This window comes from Sorex fumeus, unplaced genomic scaffold (genome assembly GCF_029834395.1).
Source record: "Sorex fumeus unplaced genomic scaffold, SorFum_2.1 ptg000006l, whole genome shotgun sequence".
In the NCBI taxonomy this organism is placed as follows: domain Eukaryota; kingdom Metazoa; phylum Chordata; class Mammalia; order Eulipotyphla; family Soricidae; genus Sorex; species Sorex fumeus.
This window is the reverse complement of record NW_026606063.1, coordinates 42881905-42904678: the sequence shown is the minus strand read 5'-3', so window position 1 is coordinate 42904678 and position 22774 is coordinate 42881905. Positions and strand designations below refer to the sequence as shown.

General features: G+C 38.1%; 1 protein-coding gene across 1 annotated transcript; it reads right to left on the bottom strand.

Annotated features, from left to right (window-relative positions):
- Nucleotides 1-1923: 1923 nt before the first annotated feature.
- C1D (C1D nuclear receptor corepressor) lies at nucleotides 1924-19533 on the bottom strand. Its single transcript, XM_056128656.1, has 5 exons — nucleotides 19494-19533; nucleotides 7945-8091; nucleotides 7151-7217; nucleotides 6791-6846; nucleotides 1924-3931 (listed from the first exon to the last, which is right to left on the bottom strand). The coding sequence occupies exons 2-5, from the start codon at nucleotides 8080-8082 to the stop codon at nucleotides 3767-3769; spliced, it is 426 nt and encodes a 141-aa protein (XP_055984631.1). The 5' UTR covers nucleotides 8083-8091; nucleotides 19494-19533; the 3' UTR covers nucleotides 1924-3766.
- Between the last annotated feature and the right edge of the window lie 3241 nt (nucleotides 19534-22774).

Sequence of the window (22774 nt, the reverse complement as noted above, 5' to 3'; positions counted from 1 at the left end):
CAATTCTGTATTCTTTTTCCAACATTTTCCAACACAGTCTCTCAATAGCTAAAATCCATGTAAGAGAGGAAAGGTATTTTTTTCTATTTCTGTTAATCATCTCACTCCAATGAATTTCCTGAGTATGTGGTTTTAAAATACTGTATTACTATAAACTTCCAGTTCTAGCTCTGGATAGGTCTATATTCATTTAAGCAGAAACATCTTGAAATGCTGAATTATCATCTTCAATTTCCTTCCATCATTTATTGTGGCTGCCACACTGAAATGGCACACCTTAAAGGCAACAGTAAACTGAAGCAAAGAATAAAAAGGCATCTTTTAAATGTTTCATTTATAGAAGCTTATTTTTCCCACCATCAAATTTTGTATACTGCCTGAAATACATCACTTGACTAAACTGACAACTTGCACACAGTTACTCCACAACGACACAGCCACTGAACTTCAAGGTTTATGGGAGAGGAGGATGGTGGGGGTGGGGGGGTGGGGGGGGGACTACATATCTTTTTTCAACATTTTATGAACAGATAAATCATAAAGAGCTGGTCTGTTTTGGGTTTTGGCCTTTGGGGATGGGGATGAGGGTACAGAACTGAAATTGAACTTCAATTATCAACAGGCATCATGAAAGCTATCCCTTTTCTGGAGAGCTTTGTAATCTTCCTAGCTATATTAAAAATTATGCCATAAAACAAAAATTTTTAAAAAGCACATCAAGTCAGAGCGTGGCTGCTCCAAATAGCTGTCTATGACAGCTCACTCTGATAGAAAAACAAATCTGTGAACCAAAAACATTCCCAGTATTTTCTTGAAATCCTGCCCACAAGCAGCATAATAGCAAATTAATCAAGTAGAGCAAATCTACAGAATTCTATTATAAACTCGTATGTGCTTTTGCCCATAACATAATTGTTAATGAAAACTATGAAATGCTAATATGTAAAATAAATTAAATGTACTTGTGTTTCCAAGATACAAAACTAAAAAGAATATTTTTATTAGTAAATTCGGATCATGTTTCTATAAAATCGCCAGGTCATTTAGTAAAAGAATTAATCACACAGAATTAATCACAGAGTAAAAGAACCACTGATTTTACCCGAACAAGTTTGCTAAACAATGTCATAAAGGGTGAAAATTAAGATGTTAGGCTTGCTTTTCTTCTCTTTCTAATTCCACTCTTGGCCATTACAGGAGGGTCAGAAACAAAGATCACATTCTTCTCAGTTAATGCCACTTTCTAAAGCCAGAATTTCTGATAATTTATTGCATAAAATTATACTTTAATTGTATCATAAATTTGAATGACTACTAAAGCATCTTTTTCTCCAATGACCTACTTAAGAAGAAAAAGTCTGTATTCGATACAACGCCTATTTTTGAAGTATTTCCTACCATTCAAGTCAATTTTAAAGGACTTATTTAGAAATAATACCAATCCATCTCTAACAACTAAGTCGAACAATTTTTTAATCTGCAGGGTATCTTAAAAAGCAATCAACTTGACATAACCTCCTAATTCCAGGAATGTAAGACATATTTCAAGCTTCAATCTTCCTCTTAACATATTCTACTTTATTAAAATGAATTCCCATCCTGCACCTAAGAACAAGAAAATTGTACTTAAAATAGTATTAAAGGACAGAATCTCATTATTTAGAATTAGATTAATAGTCCAATTCTAATCTTAAAAATACCTATAACTATAACCTCTCCAACTTGTTAATTCCCAGAGAGATTAATAAAAGATATAATTAACATCTATACTTAGAGCAGAGAATCACTTGGGACAAACTATGTTAACAATAACTGTACATAGTCAAACGATCAACTCATCACCTTTCTGCTTCTCAGTAAGGTTAATGAGCACAATTTGTCATAAATTTTCCAGTAACTTTAAAAAAATAAACTTCACAGGACTAATTTTCTGATAATTTTTATTCTATTTCTTTAAAATAACTAAAGACAGGAGTCCTTATTTTGAGACTAGCACAGCATTTGGCAAGATAAATATTAAATATCTCTGAAATTAATAAACAAGAGTAACCCAAAGCACTGCCACCATTAAGTTCACTATGCACAAAATAATAAGTTTTTAAATTGTACATAATAAGGGGACATACAAAGTATTTTTATTCCTAATAATAAACACTGAAAGAATTATTCACCTAAAAATCTCAATTTAACAGAATACAATGCTGGACTTTCACAAATTAATAATTTGTCTAATTTTATACCAGTGAAGTATGGCATTTTTCATCTTTTTTTCCTTCTATAAAACTTGAAAATATACAGAATTGTTTTAGAAGATTCTTTGCAACACTTTTATACTAATCTTGATTTAAGAACATTTACTTCTCTCTTGAAGAAGTTATTTTCTTAAAAAACTAAAACTTTGAGAGTACGAAAGTTAAAAAAGGAAATACTATAAATGTTCTTCCACTTCAAAAATTGTCTGACATCTGAGCCAAAAGACTTTCTGCATCTATCAGTGACTTCCTCTTCATGTGTCATAGAAAGAGTTCAACATGTTTTACAAAATCCATTACATTTTAAGACCATTTCCAATATCTGTTACCATAAATCAAGAAATCCATTTATTCAAGGTTACTTATGGAGAATTAATCACACAGAGAATTTTAACAACTTCTTTTTCAAAAATTAAAGTACTTTACTGTACTTGGCATTCTTATATATAATTATGTGAATTCAAAGACTAAAAGCATTAAAGGCATATAATTAAATTTTGTAGTCATAGATACAAAAAATTTCTGATATACAGAACTGTTACAAATATTCCAGAAAAATAAAAATATAAGCACGGTATAATCCCCTTTGGATTTCTCCTTTGCTTAAGTGACATTATATAAAATAAAAGGTTGTTCCAAAACACTTGTATATACTTGATAAACTTCAAGAACACATATGCAAGAAAAAAATAAACCTGAAAAAGTAGTCTATGAGAACTTGGGAATCACGCAGCACAAACACTCCCGGATTTCTCTACCTTAAATAATTTCTAAAACCTGTCTTCCTCAGTTCAAGGGAAAATTTACTCAAAACACAGGCAGATCAACTACACAACATATACCACCTTTATTGAGAGGGCACTGTTATTGTGACAAAATTCCGCCATGAATATACAACCTTATTTCCATCTAAAGTTAATGATATATTTGCTTTAAATGGAGTAGAGAGACAAAGTGCCAAGAATTAAAAGAATTGCCTTAAGAGTTTTAATTTTACACAAGTATCAAAAAAGCAGGAAGTCCCCAAATAAAAACACAATACAGTAAAAAATAACCAAAAAATATAAACATCTAAGTATTTCATTCATTACAATGAAAATAAGGTATTTTTAACTTCAGTCTTCATATAGTAAACTTGATCAAGCCATTATTAATTTATAGGCAAATGTTTACAGAGGACATTAAAATTAACTTTCATAGCTGCTTATAAAATGGAACTTGAGAGACTGACCTATATAAGGAAATGAGTCTTGTCAGGTGAGATGGCAAACTATAAATATAAAATATACCACAATGTTAGAAACCTTATGATTATCTATAGGAAATTCAATAAACATAACTTAATCTTTCTGGGGAAAAGAAGTAATTAACATTACAAATTTAAAATGCACATTTTATATATAATTCAATAAAGAACATATTTAAAACTTTACCACATAAGTGGGAAAGAACAAAAAAAGAACAAAAAAAGAACAAAAAAACTTTTTGAATATATGTACATAAGAAACAAAAGGTTAATTTTTAGTTTTCCCTTTATTGGCAACTTTTGATGCATGCTTGGGTTTGGGTTCCCAGAGTGCATTTTTCACAAATCTTGAAGCTGCGCCTTTATCCAGCTTGCCAGCCTTCTTCTTATCTGTTATTTCCTTGACTCTGTTCATGTACACTCTGATTCTTTCCTTAAAGATTAAAAAAAAAAAAGACAGGCAATAGATTTACCAAGCTGTTCACCACCACTAAGTTTTATTGCTCTCTCTCTCAGTTAAATTCAACAAATTTGTATTTATTGCCTATTGAGTGGTGCTAGTAAATGCAAGTGAATAGGATAAATATGCTCCATGCTCTCCTGGAGTTCATAGTCCAGAGGGAATACAGACATTAAAAAGTCATTTCAGAAGTGTTCTGAGTATTTCAATAGACTAAGACAATACCACAGAGATAAACATTGAATTGTTTCTTTGTGGATATACATTATTTAATTTAGCATTTTAGCCTAAACTCACATACTAATAATTCTGATGTATTTAAGTCTATAAAGTAAAACAAAGCTCTCATATACTTGCAACATACAACACCTGAAATCTTCTATAGGAAATGGAAGAGGTAGCATTCACGTTTTTTGTATTACCTCCTACTATCATAATGAAAACAGAATAAAAATATACTATTTTTTATTTAATTCCAGTTTTTACTGACAAGTGCGTGCTATTTTTCTAATGAAATACACAATTCTAATCAGACTACTAGAAGAGAGAAACATAATAGGATCCTGTACTTAACTACTTTGAATCTTCTTAGACCATTAATCAGAATAAAGGTCTAGTCTATACTTCAACTGGGGAAATAAAGGTGATGAGAGCCATAAATTAGCAGAGTAAGTGATTGAGCACAGCTGAAAAGCAACTTTCGTTAATCAAAATACATTACATACACATACACAGGAAAAAGCAGAATCTCAGAATATTTTCATTTAAAAAAAAAACTGATAATTCTGATCAAAATCCACTCATGACTTTCTACTTTTCTCACAAAAATGCTAACATCCTCACAATACACACCCGCCCATCCCTGCCAAGAATGATCTTTCTCCAGATATCCATAGCCATGACCTCTCTTCTTTTTAGCCTACTCAAATGTTAATCTTATTAACAGACCCTGACTTCACCTTTCTGTTTTGTTTGCTTTTTGGACCCATACCCAGGAATGCTTAGGGATTACTCCTAGCTTTGTGCTCAGGATCACTCCTGGCAGTGCTCAGGGGACCATATGGGATGTCAAGGATTGAACCCAGGTTGGCCACGTGCAAGGAAAAAGCCCTACAAGGAGACAAGCAAGTGTACTATCACTCCAGCCCCTGGCTTCACCTTTTAAAATGATCTTAACAAAGCATTCTAAATACCCTGAGCATTTTAAGCATTCTAAATATCATATAACTTCCTAACGTGCTAAATATCATATAACTTCCTAAGCATTCTAAATATCATATAACTTCCTTTTTAACATGCTGTATATTCATAAATACTGATTTGGGGGGGGAGGGTGTTGTATTTTTTTTGTTTCCCTCACTAGCCTAGCATCTGTGACAAGGGCAGGGTCTCAGTTTTACCCACCGAGAAATCATCTTTCTTGGGAATAATGCCGGTTTTTTAGTAGTCTTTAAAATATTGGAAAGAATAAATTTGGTATTTTAATGCCTTATATATTGTACACAAGTTTACTCTCACACTGTTTTCAATTAGTAACGTCTGCCATTAATACCAAAAAAAAAAAAAGGGAACAGGTGTATGTGTGCATGCTCTTTAATAGACAACCCTAGTTTGGAATATGAATGTTCTCCTCCCTAAGCTGAGTTCTAAGAGAAAGAACTTTGCATTTTGACAGTCCAGGCTCGTCCCTAGCACCACACGGTTCCCCCTCCAATCTCCAAGGAAACAAGCAAGAAATCAGGAGTCACCCTTGGGGTATGGCCCAAAAACAAAAAAGTTACGTTCTTGAAGCATATTTCTATTCACCAAAAGATTTCATGTCAGTAGCACTGATCAAATCAACATATCAAACAAAGCAACATATCATGTTGCTATGTTTTAAGTGTTTTTATAATTTCTGAGTTTAAAATATATGATTTTCAAAAAAATTAATAAAAAAAACAGCCCACTCATTCAAAAATTAAAAACAACAGATCTCTTTTTATCTCTAAAAGTTGTTTTATTTTAAATAAATGCCTGAGTACTTTAATGAGTTGTAACTAATATATGTATCAATAACCATAAACGGGTGTCAAGTGTATTTCACATATATATTTACCTCCTATGTTATAAATAAAGAATATATTTGTTAATATTCTTATTCATAAAGCAAGTCAAGAAGATAACCATAAGTATGATTTCTAATTTTTTTCTTTCAAATTGAATGATTTAATTTTTGAAGTCAGCAAAATCTCCAAGATATCAGACCTTATAGACTATACTTATACATCTAAATGGAATACAAAGACAAACCTAGAAGATTTATTACAGGTTGTAAATATGTCACTAATGCAGAATTACTGGACAGTACACATACAACTGGTGCCAAAAAAGCTTTTAGCTTTGTTGCTGAACTGGATTCTTTACTGCTGAGAAAATGAATTAATGGAGGAATTGAAAAGGTGGGGGAGAAACTTTCCCGTCTTTGCTAGTAAATCAACTAGAATATACTTTTAAGAATTGTGTAAGAGTTTTAAAGCGATGGGGAGGAGTTGTAGAGATGAACAGGATTTCAAGAATTTATAGGAAAAATAATGTGGAAGTTATAAATAATTACTAGAAGCATAACATTTCCCATCCAAAGGTTTATATAATATATATGGCGCACCAAATCACTGACAAAGGTCACAGAAAGAAAAACTGAAGACATGATGGAATCTGGCTTAATTTCATAATTTCAACTCCAAATAATTTTATTTACCACAATTAGGGAGATAAAGGTACTGAGACTCAAGGCTTCAGGAATGCTACAGCAAGACATATAGAACAAAAAGAAATCCACCAAAGTCTTACCAATTCCTGCTTCACTGGATGTTCCTTAGGATTAACTCCCTGAGTAGCCAAATAAACTACAAGAGAAAAATTTCGTAGAAGAAAAAAAGAGGTATACATATTAAATAAGGGCATTAATTTTAAAAACTCTACTTACAAAATTTAAAAAGTCACAAATGATTAAATAATCTTAAATCATTCAACCCTTATAGAATATTAAATTTATGTGGTTTATGGGCATTTGGTATTCTGATTTAAAAGAAATAAATATCTATTAAAATCACCATAAAGTACAATTGTATGTAATTTGCAAGCATTTATAAATCACCTTGACATAATGCATAATTTATTTTCTAATTAACTCCAAAATAAAATACATACCCCAAAACATTGAATTTAATGTGTAAGCAGAAACTAAATCCACTTTTGCTTGTTCAAGTGGGTCCAACTACAAAAAGAAATACATACAAACTTTGAGCACCATCACATAATATTTGAAACTTTCACCAAACACAGTGCATCAAAGAAATTTTTTCCACTTCCTATAATCCAATAAACAATCTGGAAATAATTTACAAAAAGAAGTTTAGTTAACCAGTAATTTTTCCCCACAAATTTTCACTTCAGGGTACCATCTTTAGTTAGACAGGAATGTGTATAATCTAAGAAAAATTCTTTTGAATTATTTTAATTTCAGGAGTTACAATCTGGGCTTTGTATGTCAAAAGTAATTTATTAATATGAACATCGTACATGATGCACTTATGTTTAAGAAGCAGGCTAAAATGCTAAAGCAATACCAAAGACAGAAGAAACATAATAAGATTTGTTTTAGACTGTCAAAGTCAATTTACTGTTTATGTCCTATAGGGTTTCCAGAAACCCTGATAACATCATTGTAATGCTTAAAAGGTCAAAGATAAAGTTTGTCAAAAAGAATGCTGTGAGGGCTTCTTTTTTTTTTTTATTTTTAAATCAAGACAAAATAAAAATACAGTTCAGACTTGTTTCCTAGTTTGAGAATTTTACTGAATTCCCCTAAAAATACCCAACCTTCTATAAAATTGTTAAAAAGGGTGTAAAGGGCACATAATCATTCAGCTATTTCTTAAAATCATTTCACAAAATATGCTCTGGTCTACAAATTCTTTTTAGTAATCACATATTTAATATACCTTCTGCAACAACTCATTTCTAGAAACAGACATCATGGTCTTCAGCATATCATCCACAGCACCAATGGAATTCTCAAATGTTGATAAATACTCATGAATTTCTATTGGATAGTCTTCATTAATTTCTCCACCTGCCATTATGATCAACTAGAAAAATAAAATAAAATCTTATAATTCACATTTATAGCCAGATCACCCTTCCCACACCCCCCAAAAAAGGGCAACAGTTCATGCCATGAATTTCAAAAATGTTTCAAAGAGCTTAAAACCTTAAGCTAATTAAACAAATGTTCCGAGACCATAATTTCAGATCTACTATATCAAATATCCCCTCTTCCTAATTTTGGTCGTGGGGGAGAGGCTGTGGGCGGGGGAGGGGGGGAGGAAGGGTGTGGAACCAGAGCTAGCCAAGTGCACAAACACTACACAATGGCAGCACTCAAACTCTTGGTGCTTTCCAAGCAGCAAGACGTGACTTGGGCCAGGGACACAGCTCAGAGGGCTAAAGCACATGTGTTGCACAGAGGAAGCCCAGGTCTAATCCTGGGCTCCACACGGTCCCCAACGTCGTAAAAATCTTCTGTTAAAAGCCAAGCAAAATAATGTTAAGTGTATTCCCTAATGCTTGCTGGGGGGGGGGGGGGGGGGGATGTATAATTTAAATTCTTTTTTCCAAAACAAATATGTATTTCAATCTTCCTGGGAGTAAATGCTAATCTAACTTGGTGTATTTAAAAAATTAAATACAAGGCCTGAAAAACCTCATGATTATCAGTAAAATAATTTTAAGACTTTATATTGACATTCCTCAAGCTTCTTTAAATTATCAGTAAGAAATTCAAAAAATTCATAAATCAACCTAAAGTCTATAAGCAGAAAGAAGGAGAAATTGGAAGAAATAAACTACATAGTTTTCATTTAGACTAGAGTACACCTGACAGCCATTTCCCTTCAAAATTTACACTTATATCATAATATTTAGTATCTATGTAAAAAAAAGCAAAATCCACATCAATATATACATATGTACTTCAAGACCAAATTTCAAAAACAATTCCAAGCAATATGTACCGTATTTAAGTTCTATTTTTTGTTTTCACTAGCTGAAAACATGGCTAAGAAATACAGCAAGAATGTGTAAAATAGCAAGTAAGAGCAGAACTAAGAGACTTGGGCTTTCCATGGTGTCTGATCACTAACTTTGTCACCTTAGATAAATTACTAAATCTTTCTGGGCCTAAGATAGCCCACAGTTGGGTTTAATTATCTCCGAAGTCCCTTATACTTCAAGTATCTCTATACCTAAGTTGCCCCGTTTATAAAATAAAATAGTAGGGTCTAATTATCTCTGAAGTCCCTTATAACTCTAAACGTATGGTTATATCATTTAAGTTATATCAAAAAGTTATCTCTTTGAAGAGCAGGAAGGTGTGGAGACTTGCAATCCAAAATAAAATAAAAGTTACTATGTGGGGCTGGGAGATGTCTCACAAAGCTAGAGTGCTTATAGAGGTGGGTTTTTTTTTAATACTGGGTACCACATGGTCCCCCAAACACTGAGCTATGAGCAACCCTGAAGCAACACACTACAAACAGCCTGGCAAGCATAGCCACAAAACAAAAAATTACTACTTGAATATTTAGTGGTAATAAATTGGCATTTTTTGAGTCAATAGGCCTCTTCCATGAGACATCTGTTTTCATTAAGAGAGAATAAAGTCTGTCTAACAATCCCTACTTGCACTGTAAACTTACAATCCAACAACTGCTGGGCAACCGGCAATTGTACAAAGGGTGCTGATAAAGGAAGACCACACAGGAAGGAACTATGACTTACAGTCTCGAAAGACTGACTGAAAGTATGTATTTGCCTCTTATCCCTCTGCAAGGCACTCCAAAATGGCAGCAGAAATATAAAAACAAGTACACGGTAATGCTGGAAACTAGAAAGGACATATGTCCATCAACAGAAATTCCTGTAAGTTTAAGTACACACAAGCTCAGACTGATGGGAAACAGCCAAGAATCCTTTACAAACAAAAAAGATGAGGATCTAGGAATAACCCAAGATGAAAGGCAGTAAAAAGCAAGACCATGAGAGCTGAAAGCAACTGAACCGATCTCAAGATCTTTAAAAAGATGGCTCAGCATCTGCTGCCCAGATAGAGATGCAAGAATAAGGGATACACTGAGAATACAGAGAAGATTTAGTGCTCCTTCTCTTGATGTAGAATTTTTAACCAATAAATTTTAAAATATGAAAAGAATGACAGAGTGATATCTGGGGGTCAGGGGAGGGAATCAATTATCAATACTAGTCTTAAAAGTACATAAACTAAATAAATCATCACACACAAATTGAATAGTCAGGGATCTACCCTCCAAAGACTCCCAACCTAGAAAATTTTATAGGTACTTTCTTCCATATCTTCCAGAAATACTTTATTCCTGTGTTTAGGAACACCAAAAAAGCATGGAAAACTTAGATACTTCTATTTTATAACACAAAATAAACTCAATGTGAATTTAAAATTTAGATTTATAAACATTAAAATATTACATAATATTCTTAATCCAAATGAAACCTATGCAATATAGGAAGAAAAAACATGCAAAATTTTTTGAAAATAAAAAAATCTATAAGGTAAAAGTATACCATAAGTAGAGTTAAAAAGGCAAAAAGCAGCATGAAAGAAAACATAACAAAGAATTAGATTACACAAAGAGTTCCTACAAAGCAATAAAATAAATATGACTCATCAGATTGGTAAATTTGGTAAAATTGGTAAATTCCTAATTTCTAACATTAGCAAACATATAGCAAACCTATACTGAAGGTAAAATTGGTAAACTGACAGACATTTTTTTAATGCACTTCCCTATGACCTTTTAAGAATCTAACCTATCACTGCCAAGATTTTCACTACATGCAAGCAAAGTGTCCTTGAACTTTGTCTGATTGGGACAGTCAAAACTGAACAGGAGAACACAGGAGGAAAACAAAGAATGTATATAACTCAGAAATAACCTTGTAAACAATAAAAAGCCTTTATTCAGCTGCACAGAATACAAAATGTGAGTTAATCATATGAATGAGAGAGAGAGAGAGAGAGAGAGAGAGAGAGAGAGAGAGAGAGAGAGAGAGAGAGAGAGCTGGAAAGAGCACAGGGTTTAAGATACTTGCCTTCCATCCCACAAACCCTGCTCCCTAGCACCAAACATGGTCCCTTGAGCATCACTACCAGGGGTCACTCCTGAGCACAGAGTCAGGAAGAGCCTCTAAGCACTACTAGGTATATATCATAACCTCCAAAACTGGTCTCTAACCTTAAAAATCAAAACAAAATTTAAAGAAATATAGTCATCACTTAACAATGGAGATTCATTGTAAGAAATGCATTATTAGGTAATTTATCACTGTGCAAACATCACAGAGTGCAGTCACACAGACCTAAATGGTATCGCCTACTACCTACCTAGGCTATATTGTAGAGGCTACTGGGACCCTTTCGTACATGCTCATTTACCAAAGTGTCATCAAATGATACATGATTGTACACACAAAATGTATTATTTGTACTCCTCAAACTCTTCTCTGAATTTTTCCCTCTGTGGCTCATTATCCATAAACTTACATCATTTTATTTCTCTACAAAATGAAAAACAAAAGAAACATCTTGGCTTCATATCCCTCTCCAGCTCAAGTCCTATTTTCTACCTCCCTTTAAAACCAACTTCTCCAAAGATCTGCCTCTGTTAACATACCCAATTCATTGCCTTTCATTCTTTCTTAAGTCTACTACAATTAGGACCCCTACTTCTTTTTTTTTTCTTTTTGGGTCACACCCGGTGATGCACAGGGGTTACTCCTGGCTTTGCACTCAGAAATTACTCCTGGCGGTGCTCAGGGAACCATATGGGATGCTGGGAATCGAACCCAGGCTGGTCGCGTGCAAGGCAAATGCCCTACCCATTGTACTATCGCTCCAGTCCCCCTACTTCTCACTCTTACCATCCCTGGCCATGCTGCTAAAATCACTGAACACCACTGGACACTGGAGATGCTATTCATTTGCTTTCCAGGACTTCCTGTTGTGTGTTTCCCACCTACCTCACAGGCTGCTTTCTAGGTCTCCTTTGCAGCATCTCTCACAGGCTGTTCCAGGGATGTGCCTGACTTCCTTCTTCTCTAATTTACTCCCTAAATCAGCTCAGGACTTTCAACAGCATCAGCAAATGTAAGCCTAGAGACTTGTAGTATCTGCAGCCCTGACCTCCCCACTGAGCTCCAAATTTACATCTCCAACTGCTCACTCACTAAGTTGGATATAACTGACTAAGTATGGACCCTAAAGCCAAATTTCCAATCTTACCTACTGTAATCTTCCCCATCTCTTTTCAGAGCTACTCCAACTTTCCAATTATTTCGGTCTAAAATTACAAGAGGCATTTGATGTGTCACCTTCTCTTTAAAACACTTTGAGAATCTAACCGTGTCCTCTCCCTTGGACAGCCTCCTAGTTCAAGGAGGCCCAAGCCATCATTGTTTCTTACCTGGTCAACAGGCTCATAAATGTCCATTTAATTCCTGCCTAATAGTTTATTACCAAGAAAGTAAAAATAAAAAAAGAATCAGACTCTGTCATAACTCTAGTCAGAATTTTAAAAGCTTGCAACCCTACTCTAAGTACAAGACAATGTCCTTAAAACATTCTGAAAAAGTCTGCCACAAACTGCCCTCACACTGCCCTCCACAACTTTTTTTTTAATTTACTCTATTTACGTATTTATTTTTGGCTTTTGGGGTCACACCCAGCAATGCACAGGGGCTACTCCTGGCATTGCACTCAGCAATTAATCCTGGTGGTACTAAGGGACCATATGGGATGCCGGGGATTGAGTCCAGGTCAGCCACATGTAAGGCAAATGCCCTCCCCGCTGTATTTTCACTCCAGCCCCACAACTTCTTGTGAGCAGCCTCAATGGATTTACTGTCAATTCCCCATCACAGCACCCAGTCCAGTTTCAGGCTTTGTACCTCTCCTCTTCCAGATTCTTCTCCTCCTCTCCTTTCCCACTAATCAATAGCTTCAGAGCACATTACCTTCACCAGACCACTCCTCAAATGTCACCAACTGGTCAACCTTTTCTGACCATTCAATTTGAAAATTCACACACCTGGGGCTGGAGTAACTGTTCAGCAGGTGGAGCATTTGCCTTGCACACAGCCAACCTGGTTCAATCCCTGGCATCCCACATGGTCCTCCAAGCACTGCCAGGAGTAATTCCTGAGTGCACTGCTAGGAATTATTGCACATGCCAAGTATGGCACCAAAATTAAAACAAACAAAAAAATCATTAAATAAAATAAAATGCGCACACTTTCACCTCATTCCCTAAATTCCAAGTTCCTCTACTTCACAGTCCTGTCTGCTGCCTCCAAAAGAAAGTAATTACAGAAGTTGGGAGGGAGACATTTTTTTTCCTTCACACTTTTAGGACTACACCCAGTGGTTATTCATTGCTCTGTACTTTGAGTAACTCCTGATGGCTCTGTACTTGACTCCTGGCTCTGTGCTCAGAGGACCATATGTGGTGCCAAGAATAGAATCAGGGTTGGGGAAATGCAAAGTGTCTTATCTCACACTGGTGGTGGAAAATGAGCACTGGTGGAGGGTGGAGAGATGGGTGCTCGATCATTGTATGACTGAAACTCAATCATGAAAGCTTTGTAAGTATATCTCATGGTGATTCAATAGCACTGTAGCACTGCACAGTCCTCCCATTGTTCATCGATTTGCTTGAGAGGGCACCAGTAACGTCCCCATTGTGAGTCTTGTTGTTACTGTTTTTGGCATATAGAATAGGCCACGGGGAACTTGCCAGGCTCTACTGTGCCAGCGGGATACTCTCAGTAGCTTGCCGGGTTCTCCAGGAGGGATGGAGGAATCGAACCCGGGTCAGCCGTGTGCATGGCAAATGCCCTACCCACTGTGGTAGGGCATTTTATTGAATCCAGGTGATTCAATAAAAAAATAAAATTTGAAAAAAAAAAAAGAAAAAAGAAAGTGTCTTATCTCCTAAACTCTCTCTAGCCCTGCCAAAATTTTTTACTTTGCTCACTAACACTGCCTGGCAGTCAACAAACTTTTTTTTTTTTTTTTTTGGCTTTTTGGGTCACACCTGGCGATGCTCAGGGATTACTCCTGGCTCATGCACTCAGGAATCACTCCTGGCGGTGCTCAGGGGACCATATGGGATGCTGGGAATCGAACCTGTGTTGGCCATGTTGGCTGCGTGCAAGGCAAACGCCCTACCCGCTGTGCTATCGCTCCAGCCCCAACAAACATTTTTTAATAAATAACTTATAACAAGATATAAGAAATTATCTATATGCTTATCATAAGAAAGCAATGAAATGAGTTATCCATCCAACGAACAACAACAATAACAAACATAACAACTGACTAGACATTCAGACAGGGCTAGGGAATAGGACCAAAGTACTCTAACTCTCTTCATTGTCTCTGTAAAAACTTTGCTTTTAAAATAAAAATTTAAGGGCCAGAACAATAGGACAGCAGGTAGGGTGTTTGCCTTGCATGCAGCTGACCTAGGTTTGATCTCCAGCATCCGATATGGTCCCCTGACCTCCAGTAGGAGTTAATTCCCAAATGCAGAGCCAGGAGTAACCCCTGAGCATCACTAGGTGTGGCCCAAAAAGCAAAATAAAATAAGAATGTATGCCAAAAAGATAGTACAGTGGGTAAGGCACTTGACTGCCAGCACTGAGCACAGAACCTGGAATAAGTCCTGAGTACAGTCAGGTATGTCCAAAAAAACAAACAAAAAAGAATGTATTCAATTGTAGTAAAAGATAAAACAATCATTATATTTAAATTAAGACAAATACTAACATATTTGGCTTTAAACAAATATTGCAAGCAAGTACAGAAAATACAAAAAGATATTAAATGTAAATTTTCTCACCCAATTTTTCTATTGGAAAATATTCTCCTTTTCCAGAATCATGATGGGACTCCCTCTATTCCCCACCCTCACAATTATAACCTGCCCCAAAGTACCAATAAACAAATAATTATTTACTATTAAAATGGATTGTAGTGAACACTGAAAGCAAGTTAGTAAGAATAATTACCCTCATTAAATCTGAACAGAGACACTTATTTGCCTTTTTCCTAGCCAAAAAAAACAAGGGGGGAGGGGACAGCAGACTAAAAAAGGTTCTTCTAGAATCAGAAATTCTCCCCAATTTAGTTGTTTTCTCTTCATCCTTCCACAAAAGAAGCTGCAGCAAGGGGTAGGGGGGAGCTAACTGCACCCCCTCATGAAGGAAGTGTTCAAAGTACAGCACACACACCAACTCTCACTTCCTTCCAGGCAAGGAAACTGAGCCACCTTGGGCTGCAAATGGTAAAAGGCCCAGAAAGAAGATGAGAATTCACTACCTTCACTCCTCCATCAGGACTCTCAAGCTATCGCTCACAGTTCCACCTACTTTCTCAAGCACAGTGCAAAAGTGGAGCAAGAAGCAAGCGTGAGAAAATGTATCTCTCTTCATCCCCTCACTAAGGCAGGGCTAAGATCTTAGGGGGATCTGGATGGGGTTCCCCACGACAAATTCCTGAAAGACTGCCACTGCTTCCTTCCTCACTGGCTACAGAAGATGTAACCGCAGCAGAAGAGAGACCCGCCGCATCACAGAGGCGACATCATCACCCACCTCCTCACCTCTGTTCTTTACTTGAGGGAGCTCAGACTAGCAGGGAACCTGGAGGTCACCCCTAACCTTCCTCAGGCCCCAGGTCCTGTCAGCTCTACCACTGAGACTTCCTCACTTCTCACACTGCCAACTTCTTCCATTCTCACTATTATTTTTAAAACTTTTTAAAAGTTTTCCATTTTTTGCCTCTGTAATTGTACAATCTTACACAATATGATTTTTTACATTAAAATCATCTCAAAGTGTATGTCCTGCTAAAAATCTTGACACAGTCCCCCATTACCTTAACTATAAATTCTAACCTCCTTGGTGTGGACACCGGGGGGCCCGTTTATAATGGACTCCACTTGTCTAAGCAACAGTGACTGCTCCCCACTTCCAATCCTACAGCTGTAATTATGATTGACTGTAGGCAATTCTCCCACAGTGCCATGCTCACTGTCTTTCGCCCATGAGGGGCTCTTCTCAGGAAGCCCTTTGCCATTTCATTCTGCTCAAACACCTTTCCACTTCTCCCACTGATGTATGGAAATAAGATCAGGTGGTGGGTGTTTTAATCCATGAAGACTTCTGAGTACCACCCTCCTAGTCTCTGTCTGGGTAGACATCATAACACACACGTCACTGGTGTCACATCAGACACTGTCTGGTAACATTTTTTCATTCACTAGATTTCTTCCTGCCTACACATTCAAGGGGTTGTGTGTGTCACACTGATATTGTTTCACCAGGGGCCAACACACAGAATGACTATTTCAATGTGCCCAGGAGAATCATCTTTTACATCTAAGTCCACTTACCAGCTGCCAAGTTCTCCATTTCTCTCAGAAATCCCACCTGAAGCAATTAATTACATGTTAATTACATAGTTGCCGTAAACCAAGCAAGATTCTCTGACCCTTACCACCAAAGCTCACCCCATTGTGTTGGAGAATAGGAGAGTCAGTGGACTTCCGATGCCAGAAGGGTCGAACTAAAATCAGTAGAACCCAAGGGAGATCTACTGCAAGAAATTTATTATAAGAAACTATTATTTTGTCTTGTTTTTTAACTCTGCAGCTAGATTACTCCTTCCAAAAGCTGAAGAACAGGCTGATGAGGATGACCATCTTGAAACTTTGGACTGAAAGTTAAAAGCTACTATCAAGAAATAAGATGGGGGTAAAGGGGCACACCACTTAGATGAATAAGAAACACCTCAAACTTAACACATGACTGAACTCACCTTCCCCACAGTCCTGCTTTGCAATTCATAGACATTCACTCCTACTAATGGTCTAAATTCCAAACTTCGTAATGATCTCACTATCACAAACTAAATTGTCTCTGGTTGTCTTACCCATAAGACATCCAAAATTGAACTACTATTCATGTTTACTTATTTGCACACCGTAGCCCCTACCACTTGCTCTATTAATGATTACATCACCTTCCTAATCAAAATCAGTCTCTCCCAGGTCTCTTGTATGCAACACTCCAATAACCTTTCTGAGGGAGGAATGATGGGAGCGAAGGGGGACTTCCAAAGGATGCTCAAGAGTACCAGAGCCCCTGAGAATCTCAAACGACTCAACTGAGCTGAAATGTAAAGCCCAAGGATGTGGGACTGCAATAGCCCTGTGATGCCAGGGATACCTGCAGAGGTGTGGGGGCCTCCAGGGCTACACCCCAGGGTACTTGGGGGCTCTGAGAATTACACCTAGCCTGGAGACCACGTGGTCCCATGAAATCAGACCCTGGTCCCACTGTGGTACCTCCCAGCTTCTCCAACAACCTATCAGCCTGGCAGCCAGAGTAATCCTGACAAAAAACCTAAATCAGTTCATGTCGGTCCTACACTGGGTTTTGATCTACTAGAATACAGGATTCATGTTACAGGGCACTGATCCTTAGCTTGACCAACACTGTCTTTGCCACGTACTGGGTAGCACTATAGCACTGTCCTCCCGTCATACATCGATTTGCTTGAGAAGACCCAGTAACATCTCCATTGTGAGACTTTGTTGTTACTGTGTTTGGCATACTGAACACGTCCTGGGTAGCTTGCCAGACTTTGCCATACGGGTGAGATACTCTTGGTAGTTTGCCGGGCTCTCCGAGAGAGAACTATTAATTGACTAAGATCAATGAAAAAGAAAAAAGAAAAAACAAGATTTAGAAAATCTAAACATTGGATGAGAATTTACTCAGGTATTAGGAAACCATTACATGAATCCAAAAGAAAAATAAAATGTACATTCTGAACTGTTTTCATCCTATGCTATGCAGTTACACATTTAAGAACTAAGTCGGAGAACAAATCCAATATATAATTGCTGAGGGAGTGGGCAAGTGGAATCCACAAATCTTGTAGCAAAATTCTCTAACAGTAGGGTTAGAGAATTTTTGCATTATCTTAGAATATGACATGTACACACCATAATCTCTCAGTCAATGCTGAGGAATAATAAATAGTATTACCCATTGGCAGTCTTTTTTCTTTTTTTTTTTTTTTGGCTTTTTGGGTCACACCTAGCTATGCACAGTGGTTACTCCTGGCTCTGCACTCAGGAATTACCCCTAGCGGTGCTCAGGGGACCATATGGGATGCTGGGAATCAAATCCAGGTCAGCGGTGGCGGGCAAGGCAAACGCCCTACCTGCTGTGCTATCACTCCAGCCCCACCACTGGCAGTCTTTATAGCTTTAACTTTTACTCTCAGACTTACAAAGAAAATTCTATTACTTCTGAATTGTGAAAACACGAAGCGTACCAATTTGAAGGAAGTTATAACATCATGACCAATCTATTGAAAAACCACTGTTCACACCATCATTTTGAGGGGACTAGCAGTTGATCAGGGTCTATTCCTGGGTCTGTGCTCTGAACAGCATCCCCGGCAATGCTCAAGTGACCATGTCGGTGGGATGCAAGGCAAGCACCTTAATCTCTGCCCTATCTCCTCTGGCCAGGGTTTTTGTTTGTATTTGTTTGCTTCTTTGATTTTCCCGGTGCTGGGAATTGAATCCAGGGCCTCAAACATTAAAAAGCACGCAAACTACCGCTGAGTTACATGGCCACCCTCTCACCGTCATTATTCTAGCTTACAAAATAACTGAGTTCTATCATTTGCACCAATCATAAAAATCTTTGAATTCCGATAGCGATTATCTGGATTATTTAGGGGCCCCACATCGGCAAACGGTTTAACTTCTAGTCCAGTCCATTCTCAGTCCAAACAGATTACAAAAGCAAGCAGCTGGTATCTGACTTGGGCAGGCGAAAGTGAAAAACAATGAACTGCAGTAAACGCACAGGAAGACATGAACGATCTTTTCAAACAGACATCTGAACTTCCCTAGGCTATAAAAGCTAACTGCATTCTCGAATCGAGACTCTCTAGGTCTCAACTGGAGGAGACAGGCACTAGACGACCACCCCAGGAGGGAGAACGGAGAGACAGACGCTTCAGGATCGTGAAAGACGAGAATGGAAAGCACGGTCAACTGCCTCCGGTGAAAGCTGTGAGCTCGTGTTTTCAATTTCTCCGCCGTCCAGTATTTGAGAGGTGGAGCTAAGAAACCAAGAGGCAGCGATGGTCCGAGAGACCCGAGGCGCCTCGGAAAGCCCAGCCCGCCAGCGGCCGCACAAGAACAAATCGGGGGTCCTGAAACCATGCTGCCCCCGACGCCCGGCTTCGCGGAAGGTCACGCACTGCAAAACCCTCCCCCATCACAATCAGCTGGGGATTAAAAAGAGGGATCCCAAGGCAGAAGCCGCGAACCCATGCAGGAACGCGTGAAAAACTCAGAGCTCAACTTAATACCTTCCACTGCGGGATCCCAGAAAGCGGTCGCGCGGCGATGACGTCAGTGACGCGTGGCCGTCCCAGATGCTCCAGGGCGGCGCTCTCTGATAACCTCACCCGGCTAGCCCCGCCCCTCTGCTGTTTTTCCTTGCTCTCCCTAGCGCAAATGAGTGGTCTCCTAAATAGTCGCCTTTGATTGGCATCGTGGAAAGAGTTTGGGGGTAAGAGGCCGATCAGCATTTTTCTGAATTTCTGTTTGACCAAAGCTCCCTCGAAATACTTTTAGAAAGCCTCCTCTGAAAATTCAGAAGACGGTGGCATTTGATGGGGTTTCCACCTACTCGACGGGTGATACACGGTATTGTGTTTCATCTATGCATCCCCCGATGTACAGTTATCGGGCAAAAGCATGAGTTCAGCTTAAGAACCGAAGCAGAATCTAAAGTAACTACCAACAGCTAACAGCATTTCTGCGTTTCAATGATCAATTCTTTCTGAAAGGGAGATCTGAAAGGTGCATCGCCTCAGCTGCTGTGCCCTGAGCCATCCGCACCACTCTAGCTCCACAACCCGGTGATTTGTTCATCAAGTACTTACTGGGTCCCTGTTGTGTGCCAGACTACAGTTAGTAGACTAGATCCCGAAAGTTATCCCAAGGGGATAGAAGGTGATGACTGTTAATTTAATGTGGTAATTGTTTTGAAATTGATACATACATCAAAGCATTATATTTATATTGTATGTTTGCAAAGTTGGCAGTTACAGTTCAATAAATTTGAAGGAAAAAAAGGAGAACATTCAAAATCCCTGGTCATAGCCAAAAAAATTAAAAAGCAAAAAAAGCCTCCAGATGGCATTTGAAAACCACTGCATTATGCTACCTCTCTTTTCTATTAGTCCATTTCAAGTGATGCTGAATTTACCTGCTAGTGCTAATGAAAACTCACTTCTGCTTTTGACTGCTAGGAAAGAATGAAAATGTGACATTGTAGCTAGTCTTATAAATGGAATATAAAAGCACTGATCAGAGTTCCCTAAGAAGGATCTGTTCTTCCCACTCCGTTGCTGTGTAGTCAAACATTCCAACCACAATCCTTCTCCAGTAAGTACTTGATGAAGCAAACTAAGCCAGGATGGTTACTCAACATCTCTAGTCCTATTTTCTCATCTGGAAACTACAGGCTGTCATAGTACTTCTTAGGTACTGTGAAGCCCAAATGAGACACTGTAGGTACTTAACTAACTACAGTAGCTGACCAGTATGTGAGCACCACAAAGTGTTATGTGTAACACACACATATGCACATGTGCATGCATATACAGTCAATGCAATAAAAACAAAAGAAAGGGGAAAGAAGGAAATATATGCAGAGGTGGCAAGATTGAAAAGGATAAATGACTCAGAAATGAAGTTCATTAGCTTTAGAGTGGGTGGTTTTCATAGAAGACTTCTGGTCTTGTTTATGTCTTCAGATAGCCAGGATGAAAATATTACTATAGATTACAGTCTAGGAAATTGTGCTCTAAGTGTGGGATCACTGTCCCCAGGAAGATCACATAGACTTTTCTCAGTAGTCCCAGAGCGGGTCTCTTCCATAAGTGTCACCTTGCTTGGGGTGATGTGGCCAATGGAGGTGCTGGGCCTCAAAAGAAATTGTTGCTGTTAGACCAAAAATTTAGTGCAGGAGTGAAAGATTAAGGCATACAAGCCTTGCAAGTGGTAAACCCCATCATCACATCATCCCCCAAGCATGCACAGAGGAATCCCCAACTCCATTCTCCTGAGTTTGATTTGGGGTACAAAAAATACACCCAGTTACTATTATTGGGAAAACATATTATTTTAAGATGAAAGTGATGTATGCCTTACATCTAAGATCTTGCCCCATCTCATTCCTTTGCCTTATTCTTCATAATATAAGCTGTCATTGCTTCCCTGTTATAATCAAGAAGGGTGCCATTTGAAGGGTGCACCCAGGTTTAGATTAATAAATACACATATTATTTCCATCTGAGAAACTCTTCTTTTTATCCTCAGAATGAAGATGAAGTCACAGGGACATAGAGAGAGCTCATGCCGGAGACCTGGGTCTATATCACAGCACTGCATGGTTCCCCAGTCACGTCCTGAAGTGACCTGAAAACAATATTACGTAGTCGTTTCCCTTCCCCCTCCCTCCCATACCATGAGAAAAGCCCCCTCTCCTTGATGTCCCAAGCCCCAAGAGCACAAATATTCTACATCACCATGATTTTCTTTTCTTTCTCTTTCTTTACTTTTCTTTGACCTTTTTTCTTTTCTTTTTTTTTTTTTTTTTTTTGTAGAAGGTTTTGAGGCCACACTCAGTAGTGCTCAGGGGCTATTCCTGACTCTACTCTTGAGCAGTGCTTGGGGAATTGCCCCTTGCAGTACTGGGGGACCATATGTTCAGATTATGTGTGGTGCCAGGGATTGAAACTAGGTCTCCTGCAGGCAAAACATGCCCTTGTCCCAGTGAGCCATCTTTCCAGTCCCCAATATTTTTCTTTAGAATATACTTCCACATTCATTTTTTAAGTACATGAACAAAATACTGTTAAAATTTATAGAGAGTATTCAAACTCCACTAGTAGGAGAAGCTAGGGAGTAGAAGAAAAATCAAAAAGAAGACGGGGGGCTGGAGCAATAGCACAGCGGGTAGGGCGTTTGACTTGCACGCGGCCGACCTGAGTTCGATTCCCAGCATCCCATATGGTCCCCTGAGCACCGCCAGGAGTAATTCCTGAGTGCAGAACCAGGAATAACCCTGTGCATTGCTGGGTGTGACCCAAAAAAAAGCAAAAAAAAAAAAAAAAAAGAAGACAGGGAAAAGGTCACTGTCACTGTCACTGTTCTCCCATTGTTCATCAATTTGCTCGAGTGGGCCCAGTAACATCTCCATTGTGACACTTGTTACTGTGTTTGGCATATTGAATACGTCATGGGAAGAAGCTTGTGCGGGTGAGATACTCTCAGTAGCTTGCCTGGCTCTTTGAGAGGGGCGGAGGAATCGAACTTTTCTTTCCTTAACTTTAAATTATACTCTAGAGCTATAGTAACCAAGACTATGTGGTAGGGAATAAATGCAAACTCATGGGCCAGTTGGAACTCAGATCCCAGAGAAAGAATCTCAACTGCTTGGAATCTATTCTTTGATAGAGGACCTAGGTGTTTGAAGTGGAACAAGAAGAACCTCTTCAGCTAATGGTGTTAGAAAACTTTGTTAGCCACAGGCCAAAAAAGGAGCTCAAGATGCTTATCTCACACATACACAAAAATT

Bases quoted from the DNA above. Each gene is read 5' to 3' on its own strand.
- C1D (XM_056128656.1), bottom strand. From the start codon at position 8,082: ATGGCAGGTGGAGAAATTAATGAAGACTATCCAATAGAAATTCATGAG. The intron at 6,847-7,150 runs GTATGTATTTTA...TTTCTCTTGTAG, and splicing joins ATTAAATTCAATGTTTTGGG to TTTATTTGGCTACTCAGGGA. The intron at 3,932-6,790 runs GTAAGACTTTGG...TTAATCTTTAAG, and splicing joins ATCCAGTGAAGCAGGAATTG to GAAAGAATCAGAGTGTACAT.